The sequence below is a fragment of the Gopherus flavomarginatus genome, unplaced genomic scaffold (assembly GCF_025201925.1).
Source record: "Gopherus flavomarginatus isolate rGopFla2 unplaced genomic scaffold, rGopFla2.mat.asm mat_scaffold_34_arrow_ctg1, whole genome shotgun sequence".
NCBI lineage: Eukaryota > Metazoa > Chordata > Testudines > Testudinidae > Gopherus > Gopherus flavomarginatus.
The window spans coordinates 4,609,640-4,633,737 of NW_026115061.1; the positions used below are offsets into that span (position 1 = coordinate 4,609,640).

General features: G+C 51.3%; 1 protein-coding gene and 1 non-coding gene across 8 annotated transcripts in view; one reads left to right on the forward strand and one right to left on the reverse strand.

The window, feature by feature from the left end:
* Positions 1–1,743: 1,743 nt before the first annotated feature.
* Positions 1,744–24,098, reverse strand: part of LOC127042184 (zinc finger protein 501-like) — a 44,533-nt gene continuing 22,178 nt past the window's right edge. For 5 of the 7 annotated variants that reach the window (XM_050935808.1, XM_050935801.1, XM_050935805.1 and 2 more), the window contains 4 exons: positions 19,616–19,698; positions 10,062–10,188; positions 6,482–6,598; positions 1,744–6,113 (listed from right to left, as the gene is read on the reverse strand). In XM_050935808.1, the coding sequence (XP_050791765.1) occupies positions 4,771–6,113; positions 6,482–6,598; positions 10,062–10,188; positions 19,616–19,639 (1,611 nt within the window). In that variant the 5' untranslated portion in view covers positions 19,640–19,698 and the 3' untranslated portion in view covers positions 1,744–4,770. The remainder of the gene's footprint in view (positions 6,114–6,481; positions 6,599–10,061; positions 10,189–19,615; positions 19,699–24,098) is intronic. The other 2 variants (XM_050935806.1, XM_050935807.1) reach the window with 2 other exon arrangements.
* TRNAC-GCA (transfer RNA cysteine (anticodon GCA)) lies at positions 1,890–1,961 on the forward strand. Its single transcript has one exon. It is a non-coding gene; the product is annotated as a tRNA-Cys (tRNA).

Sequence of the window (24,098 nt, forward strand, 5' to 3'; positions counted from 1 at the left end):
CTCTCCTGGGCTGTTTCAAGCCCCGCAGGCGAGGAGGAGGTAACCATTCCACTACACACAACAAAGTACCAGGGTAGGAGACCTCCTGGACTACAACCGGGAAGACTAGATGGATCCCCTGATGCTCACTCGGCGTATGGGGCTCTCCAGACCTTGTACTCCCCGGCGCATACTACAGGAGGTGGAGGCCGCTTTGCCGTTCGCTGCTCGGGCCTACCTCAACCGGGTCCTGCGAGAGGGCACGCCTTACCCAGCCCCCACCCTGAGCCCTCCGGACCTTTTCATCGGGCCCTTGCCCCGTGGACCCGACCGACCCCCCCCCCCCCGTTCTCCACAAGCCGGCTGCACAATCTGCAGCCAGTCCACTTCCAAACTGCGCCAAGGAAGCATCTCTACATGCTCGTGCTCCACACCATCCTTTACTTCCTCACCCTCGTGTCCCGCCCTGACATAAATCGGCGGGACCTCCTGCCACTTCTGGAGGGTGAGGACCCTGATGGGCCAGCCTCTACTCTAGTCCCGAGGCCTGCTGGGGATATCAGTTGGCAGCTCCTCCATGGCACTGTGAGCACAGGCGTGTATTTGGCATGGTTTACCACTGTCCCAGACACTTGCTCCTTCTGCGGCATGAGGGAGACCCTGGCGCATGTTTACTTAGAGTGCTCCAGGTTGCAGCCCCTATACTGGCTCCTCACCAATCTCCTGTTGCGTTTCTAGCTGCACTTTTCCCCTCACCTTCTTCTCTATGCACTCCATATCCGTGGCCCCACGAAGTCGCAGGACCTCCTGGTCAACCTCCTCCTTGCCCTGGATAAAATGGCCATCTACGCAAACAGGGAGAGGGGGTTGGACAATGGGGACTCTGGTGACTGTGGGGCTTGTTTCCAATCCTTGGTCCATTCACGTATCTGGGCGGAGTTCCTCTGGGTGGCGTCCACTGGCTCCCTTGATGCCTTCGAGGAGCAGCAGGCTCTGTCCGGGGTTCTCTACTCGGTGACCCCGTCAGGCTCCCTTCTTATGACCCTTTGATACCGCACTCCTGTCCCTGTTCTTTTATTAGTTGTCCCCCAAAATCAGTGGGGTTCTGAGGTCCTGTAGATCCTCCCCTTAGGCTGGGGAGTGAAACTCAATAGATACACCCAACAAAGTCTGTTTACCTATGTTTCTAATAATTGGGCTCTACAATTTCACCCAATTTGCCTGGTACTGAAGTTAGCCTTAGTGGCTTGTAATTGCCAGCTGCGTCTCTGGAGCTTTTTTTATACACTGCTCCAGCCAGAGACTAAAGGCAGCCCCAGACTTTCCCTTTCTCCCTTCTGGGAAATCAAGTTCAAGTTCTACAAGGAGCTAAAGAAGCCTCAACTCTGCATCTAAATTAATATCACATTTCCCACTACCAGACAGAAACAAATGTTATTTCAATCCCAGGTAAGTCCACTTCAGTCATTCCTCAGCCCCATTCCTTCACCCTCCTGCCTTAGTTTAGGGCATTGTGCCACCGTGGGCATTTCATGTCCCTCCTCAATTTCACATATAGACACAATTTCTTTTGCCATTCAATGAACAGCAAAACCTTTCTGTCTCTCTAGTCTGAACCAGGGCATTCAATTCCATTGAAACCTTCTCTCCTGCAATGGCAACAGTCAGACAGAGGGGACGTGGGCACCTTCAGCCCTGAGAGTGTGATATTCATTCTCCTCTTTCTTCAAGCTGCTGTTGTTAGTCCATAAAACATGTACTATGGAATAAAAAGCTGAGTTTACTCCAGGGTGAGGAAAGAAAGGAGCCACCAACTCCCCGAAAAATCTCTGTGCCCCAGAGAGAACCTGCCCCTGCTATTGGAATCACTGATGTGCTTCAGCTACAATGGGGAAAGTATCTGCTCTCATGGGGGTATAGCTCAGTGGTAGAGTGTTTGACTGCAGATTAAGGGGTCCTTGCTTCAAATCCAAGTGCCCTCTAATAAGCCTCTTATTTTTTTTTATTTTTGAAAAAAGGGAAAAGATTTTCTTTTCCGTTCTCCATTATGTTCAGGAGCTCCACTATATGGGGACGCTTGAAATGAATGTAAACACTCAACATTTCACTGTCTAAATGCATAAAAACCTAGCAAACCTGTCCATCAGCTAAAATCAGTTCCAATCCTCTAAGTGAAGAGTTTATGTTTTCATCCATTAAACAAAGGGTCATATGAATGTACATTTGCAGATCCCTCTTCTCCAGGGCTGTGCTGTGCAGAAGAACAAGAATCACGTCCATTTGGGGTCCAGGACTCTGACGCGCAAAGGCAACTTGGTGCGGGCTAAAGTCCCCAGCACTTTGGCTCCTTCACATTCAACCAGCAGCTGGGCCCCCAGGACAAGGCATGAGAAGACGACAGTGGCTGTGAGCAGGAAAATAGCCCCCAAGAAGCTGGCTAAAGCGGTCAAGATCCTCAGGAAGGTCACCATGAACATGTCTAGCATGTACTGACTGCAGCGGGGACCAAAAAGGCAGAGAAAAGCCCTCAAAAGTTCTAAGCTGCCAAGCCCCAGAAGGTGATCAAAATCCTACCTAAAATCAAGACAGGACAAGGCTAAGGTCATCTCCAAAGGCAGGGCTAAGAAGGTAACACTGAGAAAGAAGTGAAGAGATTTCCATTGGGATGACTCCTGCTCCCCTAATAGCTCTTTTATGAATCACTATGGACCACCCAAAGAGATCAAAGTCCTGCAGGACAAACTGCCTCACGGACAGTATAATGAAGTGGTGGCAGTGGGGGGAAGTGTTTCTCTTCCAGAGGGGAAGTGCTGTGTTTTGTGTAACACCTGCCAGGTGAGTGATGCACTGACAGGGCAGCTGCCCATAGCTCCCACATGAGCTCATTCTCTTCAATCTGCTTCTGCAGTTATTTCAGAGCCAGCACTAGTGGGAGTGTGTCCCTGTCACTTCACCAGCTGTAGAACAGGCTCTGTCTGCACCCCAGCTCTGATTAATCCCACTTTTTAATGTAGTCCTACTGCGATACTTTCCCAGTTCTCTGCCTCATTCTAACATTCCTGTCAGAGACTGAATATGGGGAGGAATGGACTAATTTGTGTGACGTTCAGTAAGTTGCCATAGCATGTGACTGAAACCTCTGCTGGAGGTGGGCAGGAGCCTGTTACACACATAAAATAGCTAAGCTTTACTAAAGTACCTGCTACACATTCAAACCTTCCTGTACACACACAATAGAAATTGGGGCTCTGAGAAATGGCAACTTGCCTTTAACACAGATCATTGTTTTCTGTACTTCCAGAGGCATTGAAATAGAAGCACATTACCTTTCAACAGCTGCTATTTCACGATCAGCAGCAGAGCCTCTGTCAATTTATCACCCGTAGAGCTGATTGTTTCTAACTGCAGAGTTAGCCAGACCATTCAGTAACATTATCGCTCTGTTTACAAAGCCTTTGGTTAGTGATGAATCATGAGACTTATCCCTTCTTGCTGTAATTCCACTGACTCCAGTGTTCTCTTTCCCCAGTTCTGGTTCCAAGAAAAGAAACAAATTAAAACAACCTTCAGAACTAACATGCTGTGGGAAAGTGGAAATGCTGATAGCTCAAATAATTCAGTTTCTTCTGTGTCTTGTGTGTGTCTATCTGCTTTGTGTGTGTGACTAGTGGGGCTTTTTGTTTGCTCCTGGCAGGTTCAACCATGTCAGATTTGTCTGTGGGGAGGGGCCGGAGAAAACAGACACCCTGGCCTTCCAGGTTGGGGTTAGGCAAAGGAATAACAACCCTGTCCTGTAAAAAACAAAAAAATGTTACAGAAACAGTGGTAGGAACAGCGCTAGAGAAACTGGTAAATAATCACAATGCCCAGGCTTGAAGTAATCGGAAATACAGAATTCAAAAAGCAAAGCTCAGGGGAGATTTAGGGTTTATTCTCTGAGCTTAGCCATGTGCTATAGCACAGGGAGCACTTTTGGAAGTCTCTCATCCCACAACTGGGGAAAGGAAAGGGATTCTTAGGTTCTAGCACGGATTGAAGGAGGATAGTGATGGGGAATAAGGGACTCCCTCTGACTTACCCTAACTACGTCTGTTGTTACAATGGGTGAAATGACATTTTTCTCTATCCCTGCCCTGTTCCTGCTCTTTGTTATAGTTCAATATATTTTAAGTGCGGAAAATGATAATAAAAATATCTGCTCCCCAGCACAACCTGAAGCAACATCAGAAGAATTGGGAATGAAACAATTTGTTCCCCAAGGGAGAACTTAATGACTAACAATTGCTTTGAAATGGGGGAACAGGATAACCGTGATGCTCAGGGTTTGTTTAGACTAGGAAAAGTGATGGAGTTTAGGTCAGGCCAAGGGGGAAGCTAATGCCAACCACTGCACTGGGGCTGCATCTGCACTACAACTTTTTACACCAAGATCACTAACTTGAGCAGCCAACACCATGTACAGTCCTAGTGGATGGAAGGCACAGGTAGTTTTTGCCTCAGTGTACCTTGTTGGGATCAAACCTCTCTCCCCCACCTGGAGCTGATGAACATTCCTGGCAGGAGGGACACACATTCCTATGACTCTAAAGGAAAGGAGATGATAGAAAAGATCACAGGACTGACCACAAAGAAGGATGAGGTGCAAAAGGCAGAAGGCGGCAACTTATCTGGTGGAGCTGAGAGACCACGGTGAAGATGATGCAAAACTCACTGTGGGAATTAGCAAATGTGATTTTTTTTTTTTTAAATTTTTTGGCCAACCCTAGTCAAGGGATTTATTACAATTCTCTCTCATGTGGATTTTCTGATGTCTAATGAGGCTTGAGCAATGACTGAACCTTTTCCCGCACTCAGAGCTTTTCCCACACTCTCCCCCATGTGGATTCTCCTATGTGAGACAACGTTTGAGCTGTGCTTGAAGCTTTTCCCGCTCTCAGAGCATGTGTAGGGCATCTCCCTTGTGTGGATTCTACAATGCGTGATCAGGGTAGAGCTCTGACTGAAGCTTTTCCCGCACTCAGAGCATGTGTAGGGCTTCTCCCCTGTGTGGATTCTACGATGCGTGATCAGGGTAGAACTCCGATTGAAGCTTTTCCCGCACTCAGAGCACGTGTAGGGCTTCTCCCCTGTGTGGATTCTCTGATGTCTGATAAGGTTTGAGCTCCGACTAAAACTTTTCCCACACTTTGCGCATGTGTAGGGCGTCTCTCCTGTGTGGATTCTACAATGCCTGATAAGGTTTGAGGCCCGATTGAAGCTTTTCCCGCACTCAGAGCATGTGTAGGGCGTCTCTCTTGTGTGGATTCTCTGATGTCTGATAAGGTCTGAGCTCTGACTAAAGCTTTTCCCACACTCAGAGCATGTGTAGGGCGTCTCTCCTGTGTGGATTCGCTGATGTGAGATGAGGGCTGAACTATCGATGAAGCATTTCCCACACTCAGAGCATCCATAAGGTTTCTCACCCACATGGATTTTCCTATGTTTGATAAGGTCTGAGCCCCGACTAAAGCTTTTCCCACACTCAGTGCATGTGTAGGGCCTCTCTCCTGTGTGGATTCTATAATGTGTGACAAGGGTGGAGCTCTGATTGAAGCTTTTCCTGCACTCAGAGCACGTGTAGGGCTTCTCCCCTGTGTGGATTCTACGATGTGTGTTCAGGGTAGAGCTCCGACTAAAGCTTTTCCCACACTCTGAGCATGTGTGGGGCACTTCTCTTCTATGGATTCGCTGATGTGAGATGGCTGAACTATCGATGAAGCATTTCCCACACTCAGAGCATCCATAAGGTTTCTCACCTGTATGGATGCTCTGATGTCTGATAAGGTGAGAGCTCCAACTGAAGCTTTTCCTGCACTCATGGCATGTGTAGCGTGTCTCTGCCAAGTTGATTCTGTCGCTTGTTATAAGGTCTGAGAGGCTACTAAAGTTTTCCTCTGGCCTCCCCTGAGTCTCACAGGCTTCTGTTTTTTCTGAGCATGCACCACTCCTGGGAACATTCCCTTTGGATCTTCCTGATAAAGTTCCATGTGGTTCTCTCTGCTCAGCATCTTCCTGATGAGATTTCTCCTCCTCATTCTGACTTACCATCCCATCACCTGATGAGAGACAGAGAGAATCCAGACACAGATCACTACCTGCAACGGAAAGAAAGAAAATCTCAGAGAGAGAAATGGAAAAAGGGATGAACAATCCAAAATGTCTGTGGGAGACATCAAACCTATCAGGAGCTGACTTTCCCCAAAACCTTCCCCAGAGGAGAGAGGAAGGGATCAGCTTTGGTCTGCATCTCATGAGAACACTCAGGGGAAAAGAGATCAGGGAGCGACCTGCTGCCAGTTGTCAATCAGAATAGGAGGGAAGCCATGAGTCACATCTGCCATAATGATTCCACATCTGCAGGGAACAATCCTGAACTTGGAGAGCTCACAGGGTCTTTGTACGGCATCCCAAATGCTTCCTGCATTCCCACACAGTTGTTGAGTTGGTTTAACCAAGTCCTCACCTGTGCAGGCAGCTCTTGGAAGCACTTCTTTCTCAGAGCCCTGGAGGTCTGGGACCCACGGCTCTTCCCCTCGTTCCAGCTGTGAGATCACATCAGGTTTGGAAACTGGAAACCCTACTGCAGGCAAAGAAAACCAGGAAGGTCAGTGGAATTTGTAGGATACTTGTCACAGAGAACAGTCCATGGTTTTAACCCCCAGCTCATTGTTAAGCAGTAACATTCCAAGGCCAGCTTCCTTGGCTCAAAGTGGCAGGAGAGTTATTATGATTATAAGTCAAATTCATTACATTAGTGCCTAAGGAGCAACTAACAGTGGGTCCCCATTGTGCTGGGACAAGTACAAACAGAGAACAGCAGATGGCTCGTGCCCTGAAGAATTCACAATCTAAATACACAAGACAGACACAGAATGGGGGAAGGGACAGAACCAGGGCTGGCTCCAGCTGGTGCTTGGGGTGGCAGATTCCAAGGGGCAGCATTCCAGCCAAACCTTTTTTTTTTTTGGGCTTCGCCGCTTCCGCCACCCCAGCAGGATTTTTTATTTTGGTTTGCTACTCCTGCCACCCTGTAAGGGGCGGCGGCGGAGAGGAGAGAAGATGTTGGGAGCAGTGCCAGGTCTGCAGCAAGCCCGGCCCGGCAGCCCGCGTCCTTCCTTGCCTGCCCTTCCAGCAGGCGGCACGGTGGGAGGGGCTGCATAGCGAGCGCCCCACTTAAGGAAGCCCTTGCCATCCCCCTTCTCTTTCCACCCCCCCTCCCCGCCCGCTAGCTGGGGTGTGCACTCTGCTACCCAGGATCTGCAGGGCTGGGAGACCTCCTGCACCCACGCACCTGTCGTTCCACAGGTATTTTTTTTCTTTTTGGTTTTTTGTTTTTTCTTCCCTTTCCCGCTCCAGCCAGCCGGGCGGTTTGTTTCACGCCCCTCCCCACCTTCGTTGCTCCAACGGGCTGGCAGGTTTCCTGGAATTCCTGCCCCCTCCCTTTGCTGCTATGGCCAGGCAGCAGGTTGGTTTCTGGCCCCTCCCCGCCCTTTGCTCCTCCAGCCGGGCAGCAGGTTGGTTTCTCACCCCCCACTCTCCCTGCACCTTTGCTGCTCCAGCTGGCAGCAGGTTGGTTTCCCGCCCCCCCACCCAGCTTTGCTGCTCCAGCCGGGCGGCAGGTTGGTTTCCTGTCCCCTTCTCCACCCTTTCCTGCTCCAGTCAGCAGCAGGTTGGTTTCCTGCCCCCGCACCCAGCTTTGCTGCTCCAGCCAGGCGGCAGGTTGGTTTCCCGTCCCCCTCCCCTTTGCTGTTCCGGCTGCCGCACAGGTTTTTGTTTGTTTGTTTTGTTTTGCTTTTTTTTGCTTGGGGTGGCAAAAAAGCTAGAGCCAGCCCTGGATAGAACCCACTGTGAGAAGAGAGAAATTCAGGCCTGTCTGTAAAGCCTATAGTTTAAGAACTTAGGGGTATTTTTATCACTTAGTTACTTACAAGAGTATGAGAACAAAGAATCAAAATCTCTGTCTGTATTTGTAAGAGCCTTCTCTTACCGTGACAGTTTGAGGCCTTGTTCTTAGGCTAAGGCCTTTGACTAAGCAGCAGAGGCAGCCATAAGCTGGGAAGCGAAGGGTCACATCCTCACATCCCAAACCAGTCACACTGAAATAAGGTGCTATTGGGCTGTTAGGAAGATGATCCTGTCCGGGTAGCGCCCATCACCACCAGATAAAGAAACAGATCTTAAGATGGTTCAAGAAAACTTGGTTTGAAAGCAGCCTGTTTGGCAAGAAATCACTTCTCAATGCTTGTGGTTGTGAAACCCTCATTTTCGTATTGTTTTATCTTTATGGCCACCACTTTATAATGTGAATCAGTCTGGTTCTCTAATTGGTTTTGTCTGCTGTATAATTAATTTTGCTAGGTGTAAGTTAATTAGGGTAGTGGGATACAATTGGTTAGAGAATTATGTTTCAATGTGTTAGGATTGGTTAATTAAATTTCAGTACAATGATTGGTTAAGCAAAGGTACAGCTGAGAATATTACTATATAAACTGAGTCAAACAGGAGGGGGAACAGGAACACGGAATGAGGACACAGGGTAAATGCTCTGCGGTGTCAGAGAGGGTAAGGGGGACACGCTGCCGAAGACCTCAGGCCCCCTGAATCCTCTGGGCAGCCCTGGGTGACAGTCATTCTCCTGTCTCTGTCAGGTATTCCATTGATGTAAGTTACTCCCAGCCAGTCCTTAATGACCCATTCATATCACCCTATGATAGCTATGTGACAAAACACCTCATGTCTCCTGCTCTTTATAATCATAGCAATACCAATCACAGCAGGAAACTGAGGTGTGTATTGGCACCATACAAGTATCACCAAAAGTTCCACCTTTATCTCAGACACACTGCTCACAGCCCCTGGAGAGAAAGCAAAGCACAGGAACTGGACGTTAGTCCAGCAAACACAGTGGAGGACAAGCTGCAATCCTTACACACTGGTCAAAAAGGAGACGCATGTGGGTCCCTATCCATAGAGAGGGATTGGCTAGAGGCCTGATACCTGAGGGGCCATTCCTTGAGCAGACCATGGAGGCAGGTAAAAGGCTTAGCTACCCCTGACTGTGACATCGCAAAAGCACATTTTGGGGCATTAGGAATTCTAGTCACTCAGGTGTAATGGGAGGGAGAATTAAACTCCCCCAGTGTGAGGAGAAAGCTGGGGAATTAAGCGCTAACATTCAGGAGCAACAGCCTCTAATTCTTCTGGAAAAGGAGAATGTAAGAAACAAGAACTGGGCTACGCAATCTCAGGAGGGACAGGCTCAAAATCCAAGGAGCCTGGAGGGAGGACAGCTTGTGGCTGCTGCAGATGGGGAGAGAGGGGACAAGACTCTCTCCAAACTCTCACTCTTCTTGACCCCGATCTGATTTTACGATCTATGACCTAGTCTCACGTCTTGTGGGCAATTTTATATTTGCTAGAGGTAAGATGTCATGATCAGAGTATTGCTTATTACCTTGGAACATGCGTGGAGGCAAAGAGGTGAGCACAAAGAAATGAGTTATTAAGGGCAGGTCGACACTACAGCCGGGATTGATGCTCTGAGATCGATCTAGCCGTGGTCGATTTAGTGATATGATTTAGTAAATGTAGCTTAAGCTTGCTACAGTTCAGGGCCTTATATTAAGTTGAGGCTTTGTGAGAGTGGTTATGCTGAAGTTTAGGATTTACCTGAGGTTTGGGTAGGGATTCAGGGTTAAAGGTCTGGGATCTCATACAGCTCTAGATCTCCAAACCTCTCCTCCCTCCCAATGACCCACCCAGCCCACTTCCTGGGTGCCCTTCCTCCACACTCCCCTCCGCTTCTTCCCATTACTCGCAGCCGGCACCACCTCCCGGCACCTTGGGAGCTTCTTGTGTTCCCTCCTCGTCTCTCATTACCTCTTCCCTCCCTGCTGCCTGGTAGTCTATGTCAGATAAGGAAAAAAAGGGGGACAAAGAAACATGTCAAAACTTGGATGATGAATAAAGGTATAAAGTTATTACTGCTCAGGTTCTTTAGAGACTCCACAGCTTCTAATAACCCAGGGGACAGGACTCCTTACCCAGCGAGGTCACCGTCTCATAGTTCTCCTGCATGACATCTCTGTAGAGGGCTCTCTGAACAGGGTCCAGCAGGGCCCATTCCTCCCTGGTGAAATACAGAGCCACCTCCTCGAAACTCACCGGATCCTAAAAAAGAAAGAGTCCAACACTCAGGATCTGCTGCCCCACTCACAACCCCACTATTCACAGAACAGCAGCACCAGGTCAATGGAAGCTCCGGGAGGCACATGTTAACAGAGTCCCACCTCACCTTGCCTAGAGCAGCCAGGAGGAAGAGAGAACCTTTGTGTCTCCCAGCTGACAGACGGAAGCAGGGTCATCACATTTATCACATACCTACTAGCCAGAGCTTAATATAGGAGATGGGGCTGTCTCTGGACCCTGCTGGTGGCTCCCTGGTAGGAATCCCAACACTCTCCAAATAAAATATATGGAAGAAAGGGGAAGTCAATAGTAAAGAATAGAAGTTAGAAGGTCAGAATTGTAGAAAGTTGGAAAGGGAAGCTATCAGAAATCAATGATCAACCAATGAAAATAAGAAGGAAGTTTTTAAAAGGACAAAATTAATCCTAACAATGGTAGTGGTAAATTAGTAGATGGAAATGGCAGAATTATCAACAATCATGCAGAAGAGGTAAAAGTGTTTAATAAATATTTCTCTCCTGGATTTGGAGAAAAACAGATGATGTAACTGTGATGCAGTAGGGACTGTCTGTGTGGGGAGTGGGAGAGCAGGGGAGGACTTTAGGAGATGGACGATGCCAGAGCCTGTAACCTGAGCTAGGTAAGGGAGGGGAAAGGTCAACACCTTTGCCTGGGAAGGGGAAAAGGAAGGGAGTGGCAGGAGGGAAGCAGTTTGAGTTTGGGCTTGGGGCTGTGTGGGCGGAATTCAGGGTATCCTAGCTGGGATCCAAGCACCCTGAAAGCCCAGAAGGACTCGGTGGAGGGGTCCTGACTGTGCCTGCAAGCTCTGCTGTAACCTGTGTTCCTGTTGTCCAATAAACCTTCTGTTTTACTGACTGGCTGAGAGTCACTGTGGGTCCCAGGAAGAGGGGTGCAGGGCCGGACTCCCCCACACTCCGTGACAACTGGTGGCAGCGGTGGGATATACTGCACCCCGTGGACGGCGCTTCCTGCAGTAAGTGACTGGGGAGCAGTAAAACGAAGGGGTGGTTAACCCCTGGGAGTGTGTGCCCAGTGAGAAGGACTTTGCAGTAACAGGGTCCCCCGGGGGATTGCAGCGAGCGATCCCAGGGGCGGAGGAGTCTGCAGCTCGACCCTGGCAGAGAGGTGGTGACCTCAAGAAGGGCTGGTGCACTAGGGGTCCCCCTGGAAACCGTGGGGAGCGGCGAGCACCCCGGCCTGTGAGTGGCCAGCAGGAAGATGTATGCCAAGCGGCGCAAGTGTGACCTGGTGGAGCTGTGCAAGCAGAGGGGGCTGCACCCAGGGAGACGCACCAAGGACCAGCTGATTGCCCAGCTGGAGGAGGGAGACCGCATGAATGAACGGAGCCCTGTCTCTGAGGGAAGCAGCCGAGCAGATGCAGCGCAGGCACCAGTGTCTGTCCCCGCTGGGAGTGGTCAGCCGGCGGACGAGGGCTTCCCGAGACCCCCCCTTCCTAGGCGTAGAGGAAGGGCGGGGAGGAGCCCAGTGTATACCGAGGGCACCGTGACACCCCCGGCCAGCAGGGGATCTGCCCGGCGAAGCCCACCCCCCAGCAGGGGATCCTCCCGGCAACGCTCGGCATCCGTGGAGCGGATGCGGCTGGAATATGAAAGGGAGCTGAGACGGGAGGAGCTCGAGTTAAAGAGGCGAGAGCTGGAGGAGAAGGCGAAACAGCGTGAACATGAGGAGAACCAGCGCCAGCGTGAGCAGGAGGAGAAGGAGAACCAGCGTAAACATGAGCGGGAGGAGAAGGAGAAACAGCGTAAACATGAGCTGGACCTGGCCCAGCTGAGGAGCAGTGAGGCCCCAGCTGCGGTGAGTGAGGGGGGACCCAAGCCTACAAAGAGCTTTGATAAGCACTTGCTGCCCCGGCGTAAGGAGGGGGAGGACATAGATACCTTCCTGACGGCCTTTGAGAATGCCTGCGAGCTGCACAGGGTTGACCCTGCAGACAGGATCGCAGTTCTCACCCCCTTACTGGACTCCACAGCCGTGGAGGTGTACAGCCGACTGAAAGGGGCGGAGGCAGGGGACTACGAACTGTTCAAACAGGCCCTGCTCCGCGAGTTTGGGCTGACTCCTGAGATGTACCGGAAAAAGTTCCGGAGCCAGCGTAAAACCCGTGAGGTTACATACCTACAACTGGTCAACCGGGCGCAGGGGTATGCCCGCAAGTGGACAGCTGGGGCCCAAACTAAAGAGGACCTGCTTGACCTATTCATACTGGAGCACCTGTACGAGCAGTGCCCGTCCGACCTGAGGCTGTGGTTGATGGACCAGAAGCCGGAGAACCCGCAGCATGCAGGCCAGCTGGCCGACCAATTTGTGGACAGTCGGGCAGGGGATGGCAGGGAGGAGTCTCGAAGGAGCAGGCCTGCCTCAACGCAGAGAGAGAGTCAACATGGGACCTCCCAAAGGGGGCCTATGGAGAACCCCCCCAAAAGGGGAACATCCAGCGGCAGGTCCCTCCGACCCACTCAAGGGGACCCACGAGATATGGGCTGCTATCGCTGTGGCCAACGAGGTCACATACGGGCCCAGTGCCCCAAGCTCAGGGACAGACCAAGCAGACCCAACCCGCAGAGGGTGGACTGGGTAAAAACCCAATCGGAGGAGGGGCTACATTCCCAGGAAAGGGGGGTTGGCAACATACCACCTATGGATGCTCCCGGTTCCGGGTTTTTGGTTTACCGGGTGGGCGCGGGGCTGCCCCTCCGGAAAGAGTGCATTGTTTCCCTGGAAGTGGATGGGAGGAAGGTCACTGGGTACTGGGACACGGGCGCAGAGGTGACGCTGGCCCGGCCCGAGGTGGTGGCCTCAGATCGGATGGTGCCCGACACCTACCTGACCCTGATGGGCGTGGGCGGGACCCCATTCAAGGTACCCGTGGCAAGGGTACACCTGAAATGGGGGGCCAAGGAGGGCCCCAAGGATGTGGGGGTACACCAATATTTGCCCACTGACGTGTTAATGGGAGGGGACCTTGAGGACTGGCCTACTAACACCCAGAGTGCCCTGGTCGTGACTCGTAGTCAGAGTCGGCAAATGGCACTGCACCCCGAAAACGGGGAAGGTACTCGACCTGAGGTGCAGGACCCTAACTCAGGGAGCGGGGAACGCCCAGGGGCACGGTGCAGAGAGGCTGCGGCCTCAGACCCAGCCAGCAAGGGAGAGCCGGTCCCCATTCCTGTCCCAGCTGCTGAGTTCCAGGCCGAGTTGCAGAAAGATCCCTCCTTGCGGAAGCACCGGGACCGGGCTGACCTTAGTGCGGTACAGACCATGAGGAGAGGTTGCAAGGAGAGGTTCCTGTGGGAGAAGGGGTTCCTGTACCGAGAATGGGCTCCCCCAGGGGAAGTAGAGTCATGGGGGATCAGGAGGCAGTTGGTGGTTCCCCAGAAGTTCCGTCACAAGCTGTTGTACCTGGCCCATGACATCCCTCTCGCAGGGCACCAGGGAATCCGGCGCACCAGGCAGAGGCTGCTACAGAACTTTTACTGGCCTGGGGTCTTTACCCATGTCCGACAGTACTGCCAATCCTGTGATCCCTGCCAGAGGGTGGGGAAGGCCCGGGACAAGGGGAAAGCAGCTTTGAGGCCTTTACCCATCATAGAAGAACCTTTCCAGAAGGTGGCCATGGACATAGTGGGACCTCTCAGCAAGACGACCCGGTCAGGGAAGAAATACATCCTGGTGGTGGTGGATTTTGCCACTCGCTACCCCGAGGCGGTGGCCTTGTCCTCTATCGAAGCAGACACAGTGGCAGATGCGCTGCTGACAATTTTCAGCCGGGTGGGGTTCCCCAAGGAGGTCTTAACGGACCAGGGGTCCAACTTCATGTCGGCCCTGCTCCGGTCCTTATGGCAGAAATGTGGGGTCCAGCACAACTGGGCCTCAGCGTATCACCCCCAGTCCAACGGGCTGGTAGAAAGGTTCAACGGGACGCTGAAGATGATGCTAAAAACATTTATGAACCAGCATCCGCAAGATTGGGACAAGTACTTACCTCACCTGCTGTTTGCGTACAGGGAGGTACCCCAGGAATCTACTGGGTTTTCACCTTTCGAACTGTTGTATGGAAGGCGGGTGAGGGGGCCCCTAGACCTGATGAGGGACGAATGGGAGGGGAAGGCCTCTCCCGAGGGAGAGTCAGTGGTGGAGTATGTCCTGACCTTCCGGGAAAGACTGGCCGAGCTCATGGGCCTGGCCAGGGAGAATCTGGCCCGAGCCCAGAGGAGGCAGAAGGTCTGGTATGACCGCACAGCCCGAGCCCGTGCCTTCGCCACCGGGGATCAGGTGATGGTTCTCATCCCCGTGAGGAGAAACAAACTCCAGGCCGCCTGGGAAGGGCCCTTCAAGGTTATCAAGCAACTGAATGAGGTAAACTATGTGGTGGAGCTGTCAAACCGGGCACATCACCGTCGGGTGTACCATGTGAACATGATGAAACCATACTATGACAGGGGGAATGTGGTGTTGGCCGTGTGTGGACATTGGGAGGGGCAGGGAGATGACCCCTTAGTGGATCTATTCCCTGGGACAAAAACTGGTTCCCCCCTGGAGGCGATTCCCCTCTCTGATCAGCTGACCCCGGGCCAGCACGCTGAGATCAGAGGGGTGCTGCATCTGTACAGACAGCTGTTTTCCAACCAGCCTGGACGCACTAATTTGACTGTCCACCGGGTGGAGACCGGGTCACACCCCCCTATAAGATGCTCCCCTTTTCGGGTCACTGGTAAAACTGCCCAGGATCTTGAAAGAGAGGTCAGGGACATGCTGGCTTTGGGGGTGATCCAGCCGTCTTCCAGCCCTTGGGCCTCGCCAGTAGTGCTGGTTCCCAAGAAGGATGGGTCAATCCGGTTCTGTGTGGACTATCGAAAGCTCAATGCCATCACCGTATCTGATGCCTACCCTATGCCCAGGCCTGACGAGCTCCTAGACAAGCTGGGAGGTGCACGGTACCTCACCACTATGGATCTTACCAAAGGCTACTGGCAAGTGCCGCTGGACGCAGATGCCAGGCTGAAATCGGCCTTTATCACCCCTCTGGGGCTCTATGAGTTTTTGACCCTGCCCTTCGGCCTCAAGGGAGCGCCGGCCACCTTCCAGCGCCTGGTGGATCAGCTACTGAGGGGGATGGAGAGTTTTGCCGTGGCGTATATTGACGACATCTGCGTCTTCAGCCAGACCTGGGAGGACCACGTGTCCCAGGTTAAACAAGTCCTGGACCGACTCCGAAAGGCTGGGTTAACAGTAAAGGCTGAGAAGTGCAAGGTGGGGATGGCTGAAGTATCTTACCTGGGCCATCGGGTGGGGAGCGGCTGCCTGAAGCCGGAACCAGCCAAGGTGGAGGTGATCAGAGACTGGCCTGCTCCCCAAACCAAAAAGCAGGTCCAGGCCTTTATTGGGAAGGCGGGGTACTATCGAAGGTTCGTGCCCCACTTCAGTGCCATAGCCGGCCCCATCACTGAACTGTGCAAAAAGGGGAAGCCAGACAAGGTGATCTGGACTGAGCAGTGCCAGGAGGCTTTCCGGGCGCTGAAGGAGGCTCTGGTTAGCGACCCAGTTCTGGCAAACCCAGATTTTGACAAACCCTTTATGGTGTTCACCGATGCCTCAGACACGGGACTGGGGGCGGTGTTAATGCAGGAGGATGAAAAGGGGGAGAGACACCCCATCGTGTACCTGAGTAAGAAGCTGCTACCCCGGGAACAAAGCTACGCGGCCATCGAGAAGGAATGCCTGGCCATGGTGTGGGCCCTTAAGAAGCTAGAGCCATATCTCTTTGGGCGACACTTCACCGTGTACACCGACCACTCTCCCCTGACCTGGCTGCACCAGATGAAAGGAGCCAACGCCAAGCTCCTGAGGTGGAGCCTGCTCCTGCAGGACTATGACATGGACGTGGTCCATGTGAAGGGAAGTGCCAACCTGACAGCGGATGCGTTGTCCCGGAGAGGGGACCCTGAACTTCCCCAGGTCACTGGGCAGAGTGACCCCGCTCAGTTCAGTCTCGAAGGGGGGAGAGATGTGATGCAGTAGGGACTGTCTGTGTGGGGAGTGGGAGAGCAGGGGAGGACTTTAGGAGATGGACGATGCCAGAGCCTGTAACCTGAGCTAGGTAAGGGAGGGGAAAGGTCAACACCTTTGCCTGGGAAGGGGAAAAGGAAGGGAGTGGCAGGAGGGAAGCAGTTTGAGTTTGGGCTTGGGGCTGTGTGGGCGGAATTCAGGGTATCCTAGCTGGGATCCAAGCACCCTGAAAGCCCAGAAGGACTCGGTGGAGGGGTCCTGACTGTGCCTGCAAGCTCTGCTGTAACCTGTGTTCCTGTTGTCCAATAAACCTTCTGTTTTACTGACTGGCTGAGAGTCACTGTGGGTCCCAGGAAGAGGGGTGCAGGGCCGGACTCCCCCACACTCCGTGACAGTAACTCATATCATAAGATGTTGACGCTGACAGTCTTTCCATTCCAAAAGTAACTCACGAGAATGTTAAACAGTAGCTATTAAAGTTAGATATGTTTAAATCAGTGGGTCCAGATAACTAGAGTTTTGAAAGACCTGCTGGAGGAGCATGGTGGACTGTTAATGTTGATTTTAATTAGGACTTGGAACACTTGGGAAATTCCAGAAGACTGGAATAAAGCTAATGCTGTGGCAATATTTAAAAAGTATAAAAGAGATGATGCAGCTAATTACAAGTGTGTCAGTCTGAAATCGATACTGGGCAAGTGAATGGAGCAGCCGATACTGGATTTCATTAATAAAGAAAGGAAGGTAATATAATTAGTACCCATTAAAAAGGTTTAGACACAATAGATCCTATCAAACTAAGTGGATATCCTTATTGGATGAGATCAAAAGTTTGGTTGCAGCTAATAGTACTGATGTAATATATGTAGGCATAGGAGTTGGTTCAGCACAATATTTTGACTAGAAAGATACAAAATACACATGGCATACATTAAATAGATTAATAACTGGGATTTTAAATAGGGAACCATGGTCGAGTGGATTTCTTTCTAGCGGGTTCCTGCAGGGATTGGTTCTTGGCCCTGCGCTATTTAACATTCTTATCCATGACTTAGAAGAGAATATAAAATCATCACCGATAAAGTTTGCAGTTGCCACAAAGACTAGGGATGGGGGTAACTAATGAAGTGTCAGGAGGTTCAGGTTTCAGCACTGGGAGTCTGGGAAGTTGTTCCAGCCCTGGCTGGAGGGTTATTTCCTGTTCCACAAAGAGGGAAGTTTCATTCCTAACGCCTGTGCCTTGAAATTAGAACCTATCTGACACTACAGCCCACATTCAACATAGTGGCAGGATTATAATATGATTAGGACATGACTCATTTTGTACAAAATGCTTCATGTGTGATGTCACTGGAAAAGTTATGATTTGCTGATTATGATTATCCTACCTGTGTGCACGGATCATGTTTGTATCTGAAGTTATGGATATTGACTCTGTATCTGTCTTTCAAATGTGCTTACTCTGGGTAACACCCACAACGAGCCTTTCAGGTACAACAATGAAGAAGCCAGACAGTGTTCATGGTTCATCAACAAGGACAATGGACTGTGGAAGAGCTTAGCCCTCCTGTGAATGTTTCAGCCAGCCTAGGAGTCATGGCTACTGTGACTCAGCAGGGCACTCTAGGGCATGTGACCAGACCACATGACAATGAACTTCCTTTTGGTACCTGTATTTTTCCACAAACTGGACTGGGAACTGAGCTTGGAACAAATGGGTTCCTGCCATATGGAAAAGCTACATAAGGTGGGGTGTGACATCATCTCTTGGCCTCATTCCCCACACAAGAGAACTCCTGGAAACACCTGAGGAACAAAGACTGAACTGGAGGAAGTATTGGTCCAACTGCAAAGGGATTTCTAGCTTGTGTATGGAAACTTGGTGGACTGCTTCTATCATCAGTCAGGGTGAGAAATTGCTAATTCAAATTCTATTCATCTAGTATGTTAGGCTTGGTTTGAGTTTTTGGCTATTTGCTAAGTAATCTGCTTTGATCTGTTTGCTAACACTTATCGCTGGGAAATTGGCTGTTGTCTTCTATCTGTCCTTGAGTGGCTTAGGTAAAGCACTCGGGTAGCTTACTTGGCTGCATGGCGCCACCTGCTGTCGTGTTGGGTGATAACAGGCCCTGGAGAGGCTGGCTGAATCTGCAGCAAAGCAGAGTGAGAAGGGCCAGCCCAGCTTGAGGGTTAGAGAGCACAGCGGTTCCCAGAAGCCCCCCAGACTGCACCCCGGGGTGACAACCCATTACACCCTAGAGTACACAAGTCTCAGCAGTTTTGTCACATCCTGTCCCCTCTCTTTCTCCACCCAAGATATATCCTCCCTCCCACCACCTCTAGCAGCTCCCACCAGTGGCGAGCTTCAGCCGGTTCGCATGAACCGGTTGTTAAATTTAGAAGCCTTTTTAGAACAGGTTGTTCCAGGACAACCGGTTCTAAAAAAGCTTTTAAATTTAACAAAGGCTCTGGCAGTTGTCCACCCGGCCCCCTGCCCCAGCTCACCTCCCCCTCTCCTCTGAACGCTCCACCCTCATTCTCCTCCCCATCCCCTGCTTCCCGCGAATCAAATGTTTGCGGGAAGCCTGAAACAAGCAGCAGGGGCCGGGGGGGGTGGGGAGGAGGGAAGACGGCACGCGTGGCTCAGTCCGGCTCCACCTGAGCGGCTCCCCCTGGCCCTGGTCGAGCGCCCCAGCCGGGTCCCGTCTAAACACCCCTTGCTCGGGCTGCTCCCAGCCGAGCGGCTCCGACCCAGACCAGCTCAGGCCCCGCAGCACCGGTCACAGCCGAGCGGCTCCAGCCCGGCTTGGGGAGTTGGGTCCTGTGGCGCCAGTCGCGGTCCCGGCAGAGCGGTCCCAGTCCTGGCCCCAGGCAGTGTGGTAAGGGGGTAGGGAGCAGGGAGGAGGTCTTTGGTGGGTTGTGGGGGGCTGGATAGGGGTCGAGGTGGTCAGAGGGCAGGGAACAAGGGGTTTGAATGGGGGCAGGGGTCCCGGGGTCAGTCAGGAAGGAGCAGAGGTCGGATGAGGGGACAGTCAGGGATAGAGAGAAGGGGTGGTTGGATGGGGCAGAGGTTCCGAGGGGGCATCAAGAATGAGAGGAGGAGTTTGATGGGGCGGCAGGGGGCAGTCAGGGGACAAGGAAGAGGAGGATGGGTCAGGGGTCCCCGGAGGTGTGTGTCAAGGAACACGGGAGGTTGGACGGGGCATGACCCCCGGGGGGGCATGACCCCCTCGTGAGGTGAGGAGGAGGGAACCTGTTGTTAATATTTTGGCAGCTCATCACTGGCTCCCACCCTCCTACACATTTACTGCTTCTCTCCCTCCAAGCAGAACCCACCACCAGCTCCCTAAGAATCTCTTACCTGAGCCAGCTCCACTGCAGCCATTGCCTTCCCCCTGGGAGGATGGGAGGATCTGGAGCAAAACGTGGACGTTATTCTGTAGCCTGCCAAGGGGAGAAGGGCAATGTCAGAGAATTCAGACAGGGTTTCTCTCCTTTCCACATGTTGATTCCCCCCAAGATTTTCCCCTGCCAATGGACAATCTAGGTTCTGCCACACTGGGAAGCACAGAGTGACCTTATCCCAGTACAGGCCTAGCCCTCTCCTACCAGGGTGTGACCCTCTGACACATGGTGAAACCCTCCCAGCAGCAAAGTCTCTCTGTTACACTTATCAAGTTTGCGGGCGATACCAAGCTGGGAGGGGTTGCAAGTACTTTGGAGGATAGAACTGAAATTCAAAATCATCTGGACAAACTGGAGAAATGGTCTGAAGTAAATAAGATGAAATACAATAAGGACAAATGCAAAGTACAGTGCTTAGGAAGGAACAATCAGTTGCACACATACAAAATGGGAAATAACTGCCTAGGAAGGAGTGCTGTGGAAAGGGATCTGGGGATCAGAGTGGATCACAAGCAGAATATGAGTCACCAGAGTTATGCTTTTTTTGCAACAGTAAGTATCATTTGGGGATGTATTAGCAGGAGTATTGTAAGCAAGACACGAAAAGTAATTCTTCCACTCTACTCCGCACTGATTAGGTCTCAACTGGAGTAGTGCGTCCAGTTCTGGGGAACACATTTCAGGAAAGATGTGGAGAAAATGGAGAAAGTCCAGAGAAGAGCAACAAAAATGATTACAGGTCTAGAAAACATGGCCTATGAGGGACGATTGAAAAAACTGGGTTTGTTTAGTCTGGAGAAGACTCATAGGGGACACGATCACAGTTTTCAAGTACATAAAAGGTTGTTACAAAAATGCCAGAGAAAAACTGTTCTTCTTAACCTCTGAGGATAGGACAAGAAGCAATGGACTTAAATTACAGCAGGGGCGGTTTAGGATGGAGATTAGGAATAAACTTCCTAACTGTCAGAGTGGTTAAGGGCTGGAATAAATTCCCTAGGGAGGTTGTGGAATCTCCATCACTGGGAATATTTAAGAGCAGGCTGGACAAACACCTGTCAGGGATTGTCTAGATAATACCGAGTCCTGCCTTGAGTGCAGGGGACTGGCCTAGATGACCTCTCGAGGTCCCTTCCAGTTCTATAATTCTATGAACCAAAGGCCAGAGAAGAGCAGAATCAAAGGAGTCTCTCTGGGGGATTCTCCCTGTCACTGTTCCCAAGGCAGCTCTCTCAGGTTTACAAAGCTGTTTGATGCTCCAGCCTTTATACAGTCTCTCCTGGCAGTGCTCCTTTCATGGGCTGAGCCTAGTTTTAGCTTTTGGGAACCATGACCCCTGGGGCTCTGAGACTGGGCCTTCTTGCCTCAGCACATCTTGTTTCTTTCTGTGGCCCCCTCAGTGAGTCCAAATGAGTAGACACTCGCACAGAGACTGTGAACGTAAGAACATAAGAGCTGCCCACTGCATCAGACTAATGGTCCATCTAGCTCAGTGGCCAATGCCAGGTGCTTTAGAGGGAATGAACAGAACAGGTAATCATGAAATGATCCACTCCGTCAACTATTCCCAGCTTCTGCCAAACAGAGGCTAGAGACACCATCCCTGCCCATCCTGCCTGACACTGGCAGATGAGGTGTTAGCTCTTGCAAAAGCCCCCATGTCTTCATTGAACAGGGACAAACGCATAGCTGGAATCAGTCTCACTCACTTGCGTTAGTATTAAGTATTAGGATTATAAGAATGCGTTTACACTTTATTGAATGCTTGTGAGTTGCTGCTTGGGTTAATATCTGACTAGTTGCATTGTGAGGCTCTCTGGCTCTGTAAATCACCAGACAGGAGAGAGACTTTACCTAGGCGAAGTGCTGACCGGCAACCGAATGCATTACACCCTGCCTGGCAGGAAAGGTTCATCAACACCAGAGAGACTATTATGGGATGTTAAAGACGACAAAAGACAGTTGTTGTGCTCCTGACTTCCCATTAACTGAGATTGCAGCTCAGAGCACATGGCAGGAAGGGGATAAAAAAACCCATACAGAAGGAACTGATTATCTGTATGCTGCGTGGACTCTGGGGGGGCAAAGTTTCTAGGCATAAGCACGAGATTCCCAGCTGATTAGCCGGGGTTAGTCCTAAAGAATATACAGAGCTTGCTTATTAAAGAAGCTTCTATTATCTTTTGAAATTTAAGACTGTAACTTGTCTGCATCTATAGGATCACCTGCTTTAACTTTGTAAACAACTCGTTTCCTTTTAAATAAGTCTTAATACAGGTTATTACAGGACTGGCTACAAGTATTGCCTTTGTTGTGAGATCTAAGATTCAATTGACCTCAGTAAGTGACTGGTCCTTTGGGACAAGGTCAGGCTTGACAAAGCCCTGGCTGGGATGATTTAGTTGAGGATTGGTTCCTTCCAACCCTCATATTCTATGATTCTATGACTGGCAGTAACCTGAACATTGCTGTGATTCGTAGGGTAAGGCAGTGGTTCTCAGCCAGGGTTCCTGAGCCTGCTGGGGGCCACTTGCAGGTTTCAGGGTGGGCGCCAAGCAAGGCCAGCATTAGACACACTGAGGCCCAGGGCAGAAAGCTTAAGTCCCAGCGCATGAGGCTGAAGTCCAGGGCCTGAGCCCCACCACCCAAGGCTGAAGCCAAAGCATAAGCAATGTAGATTTGTGGGGCCCCTGTGGCATGGTACCCCGAGAGAGGAAGAAAGTGCCTGGAGGACTCAGCCAGAAGGTTGAGCCCTGACACACTACTGGCTTAGAGGGTCTCTGCCAGTCAGGAAGGGCAAGCAGTGAGGGGAGACTGGCAACTGATGGTTGGAGGGGTGAAGAGGTTTGGGGTATGGTGGGGGAAGAAGCGTCTGGGACTGGATAACCTGGGGCTGGGCAGTCTCCATAGGGGACACTTGCTCCTCCTGTGCCCTTTCCACGCCCTCTTGCAAGCAGAGAATGACCACCCTGTCCCCACCCCCACAGGCAGCCATGTCTCAGGACTCTCCCAAGTTGCACCTACTAACTCTCTTCCCATTTGGGGTATAGCTCGGGCCAACAAATTACCACCAAATGAACTCAGCTGAATGGTGCCTGTTCTGGTGCCACAGGGGCCTCTGGTGGGTGAAAGGCAGAACTGTAGCACTTCTCAGGCAGAATGTATCTTCTTCAAGCCAAAAAAAGAAATTCTGCACCAGACATGAATTCTGTGCATACGCAGCGCTGCAGAATTCCCACATGAGTAACTCAAACCTGGCACAAACAGAACCTGCTCACTCCCATCTCTTCTCCCTATGTGTCGAGTCCCAGAGCTGCTGCTGTCATTAATGCACACAGGCTTTCACTCCCATTAGTGCTGGCAAGACCCAATCCAGTTACAGGACTGAACCCTTATTTTCCTATCACATGGGACAGTCTCCGCTGAGGGGGAGGTGAGATGGGGAGGGGGTACAAAGGGGAAAGTTGTTGTACCCATGTTGGCCCCAGGATAGCAAATAGGTATTTTTAATTAGTTCTAAAAAAATTACCTCACCCACCTTGTCTCTCCAAGAGATCTGAAAGTGGCAAGAGACAAACAGGAAGACAGAGCTCAGGACTCTAAGCCAAACATTTCAAACCCCTGGAATAAAAAACCTTTCCCTTCTGCCCCTGGGTATGTTTGGATCCTATATGAGGGACCACCTCATTCCCCTCACAGCAGCAAAGGGAGACTGCAGCCAGCCCCAAATGATCTTTCCCAATCCTGGCATGTTTGTTTGTGACAAAGTTTGTGTGCGGTGGGTTCACGGGCTGGGTACAGCTGGACCAATCTGCAGACTGGAAAGTCAGGGCAACTCCAGCACAGCTTGGGGGCTGTGGGCAGGGGGAGCAGTTCTGGAGCCTCTGTCCTCTCTAGCTCCCATGGCAGATGGCTCTGGCAGCATCAAGTGGGTCCATCACTGCAGGGGAAGGTTGGGGTAGTGTCTGAGATCAGGGTGAGAATTGGAGGGGGGTCCATGCTCAAGAATGTGGGATGGAATTCACCTCCCCACCCCTCTGCAGAGCTCAGCAACTAGGGATTTATCCAGTGAAGTGAATTTCACTCTGGGTGACTTTGAGTCAGCCACAGAAAGATCCTTGGGCCTTAGGTTCCACACTGGCCACAGGAGTTGACTAGTTCTCCCTCCCGAGACGGCCGGGGGCAGCCAGGGATAATTAGTGGGTTATGGGAATTAGAAGATGAAAATTCACTAAGAACAATGATATTTGTGTATTTATTATTAAATCCCCAGACACCCACCAATCCCCGTCCTCCTTCCGATGAGCTATAAATATCTAAGGGACTCAGCTACTGATCCTGCAGGCAGTTCCTGACCTTCTCCACTTTCTACAGCAGCACTTTTAACACCAGGGCAGGGAAACATGTAAATACTTTGAACCAAATTCCAGAAGCTGCTG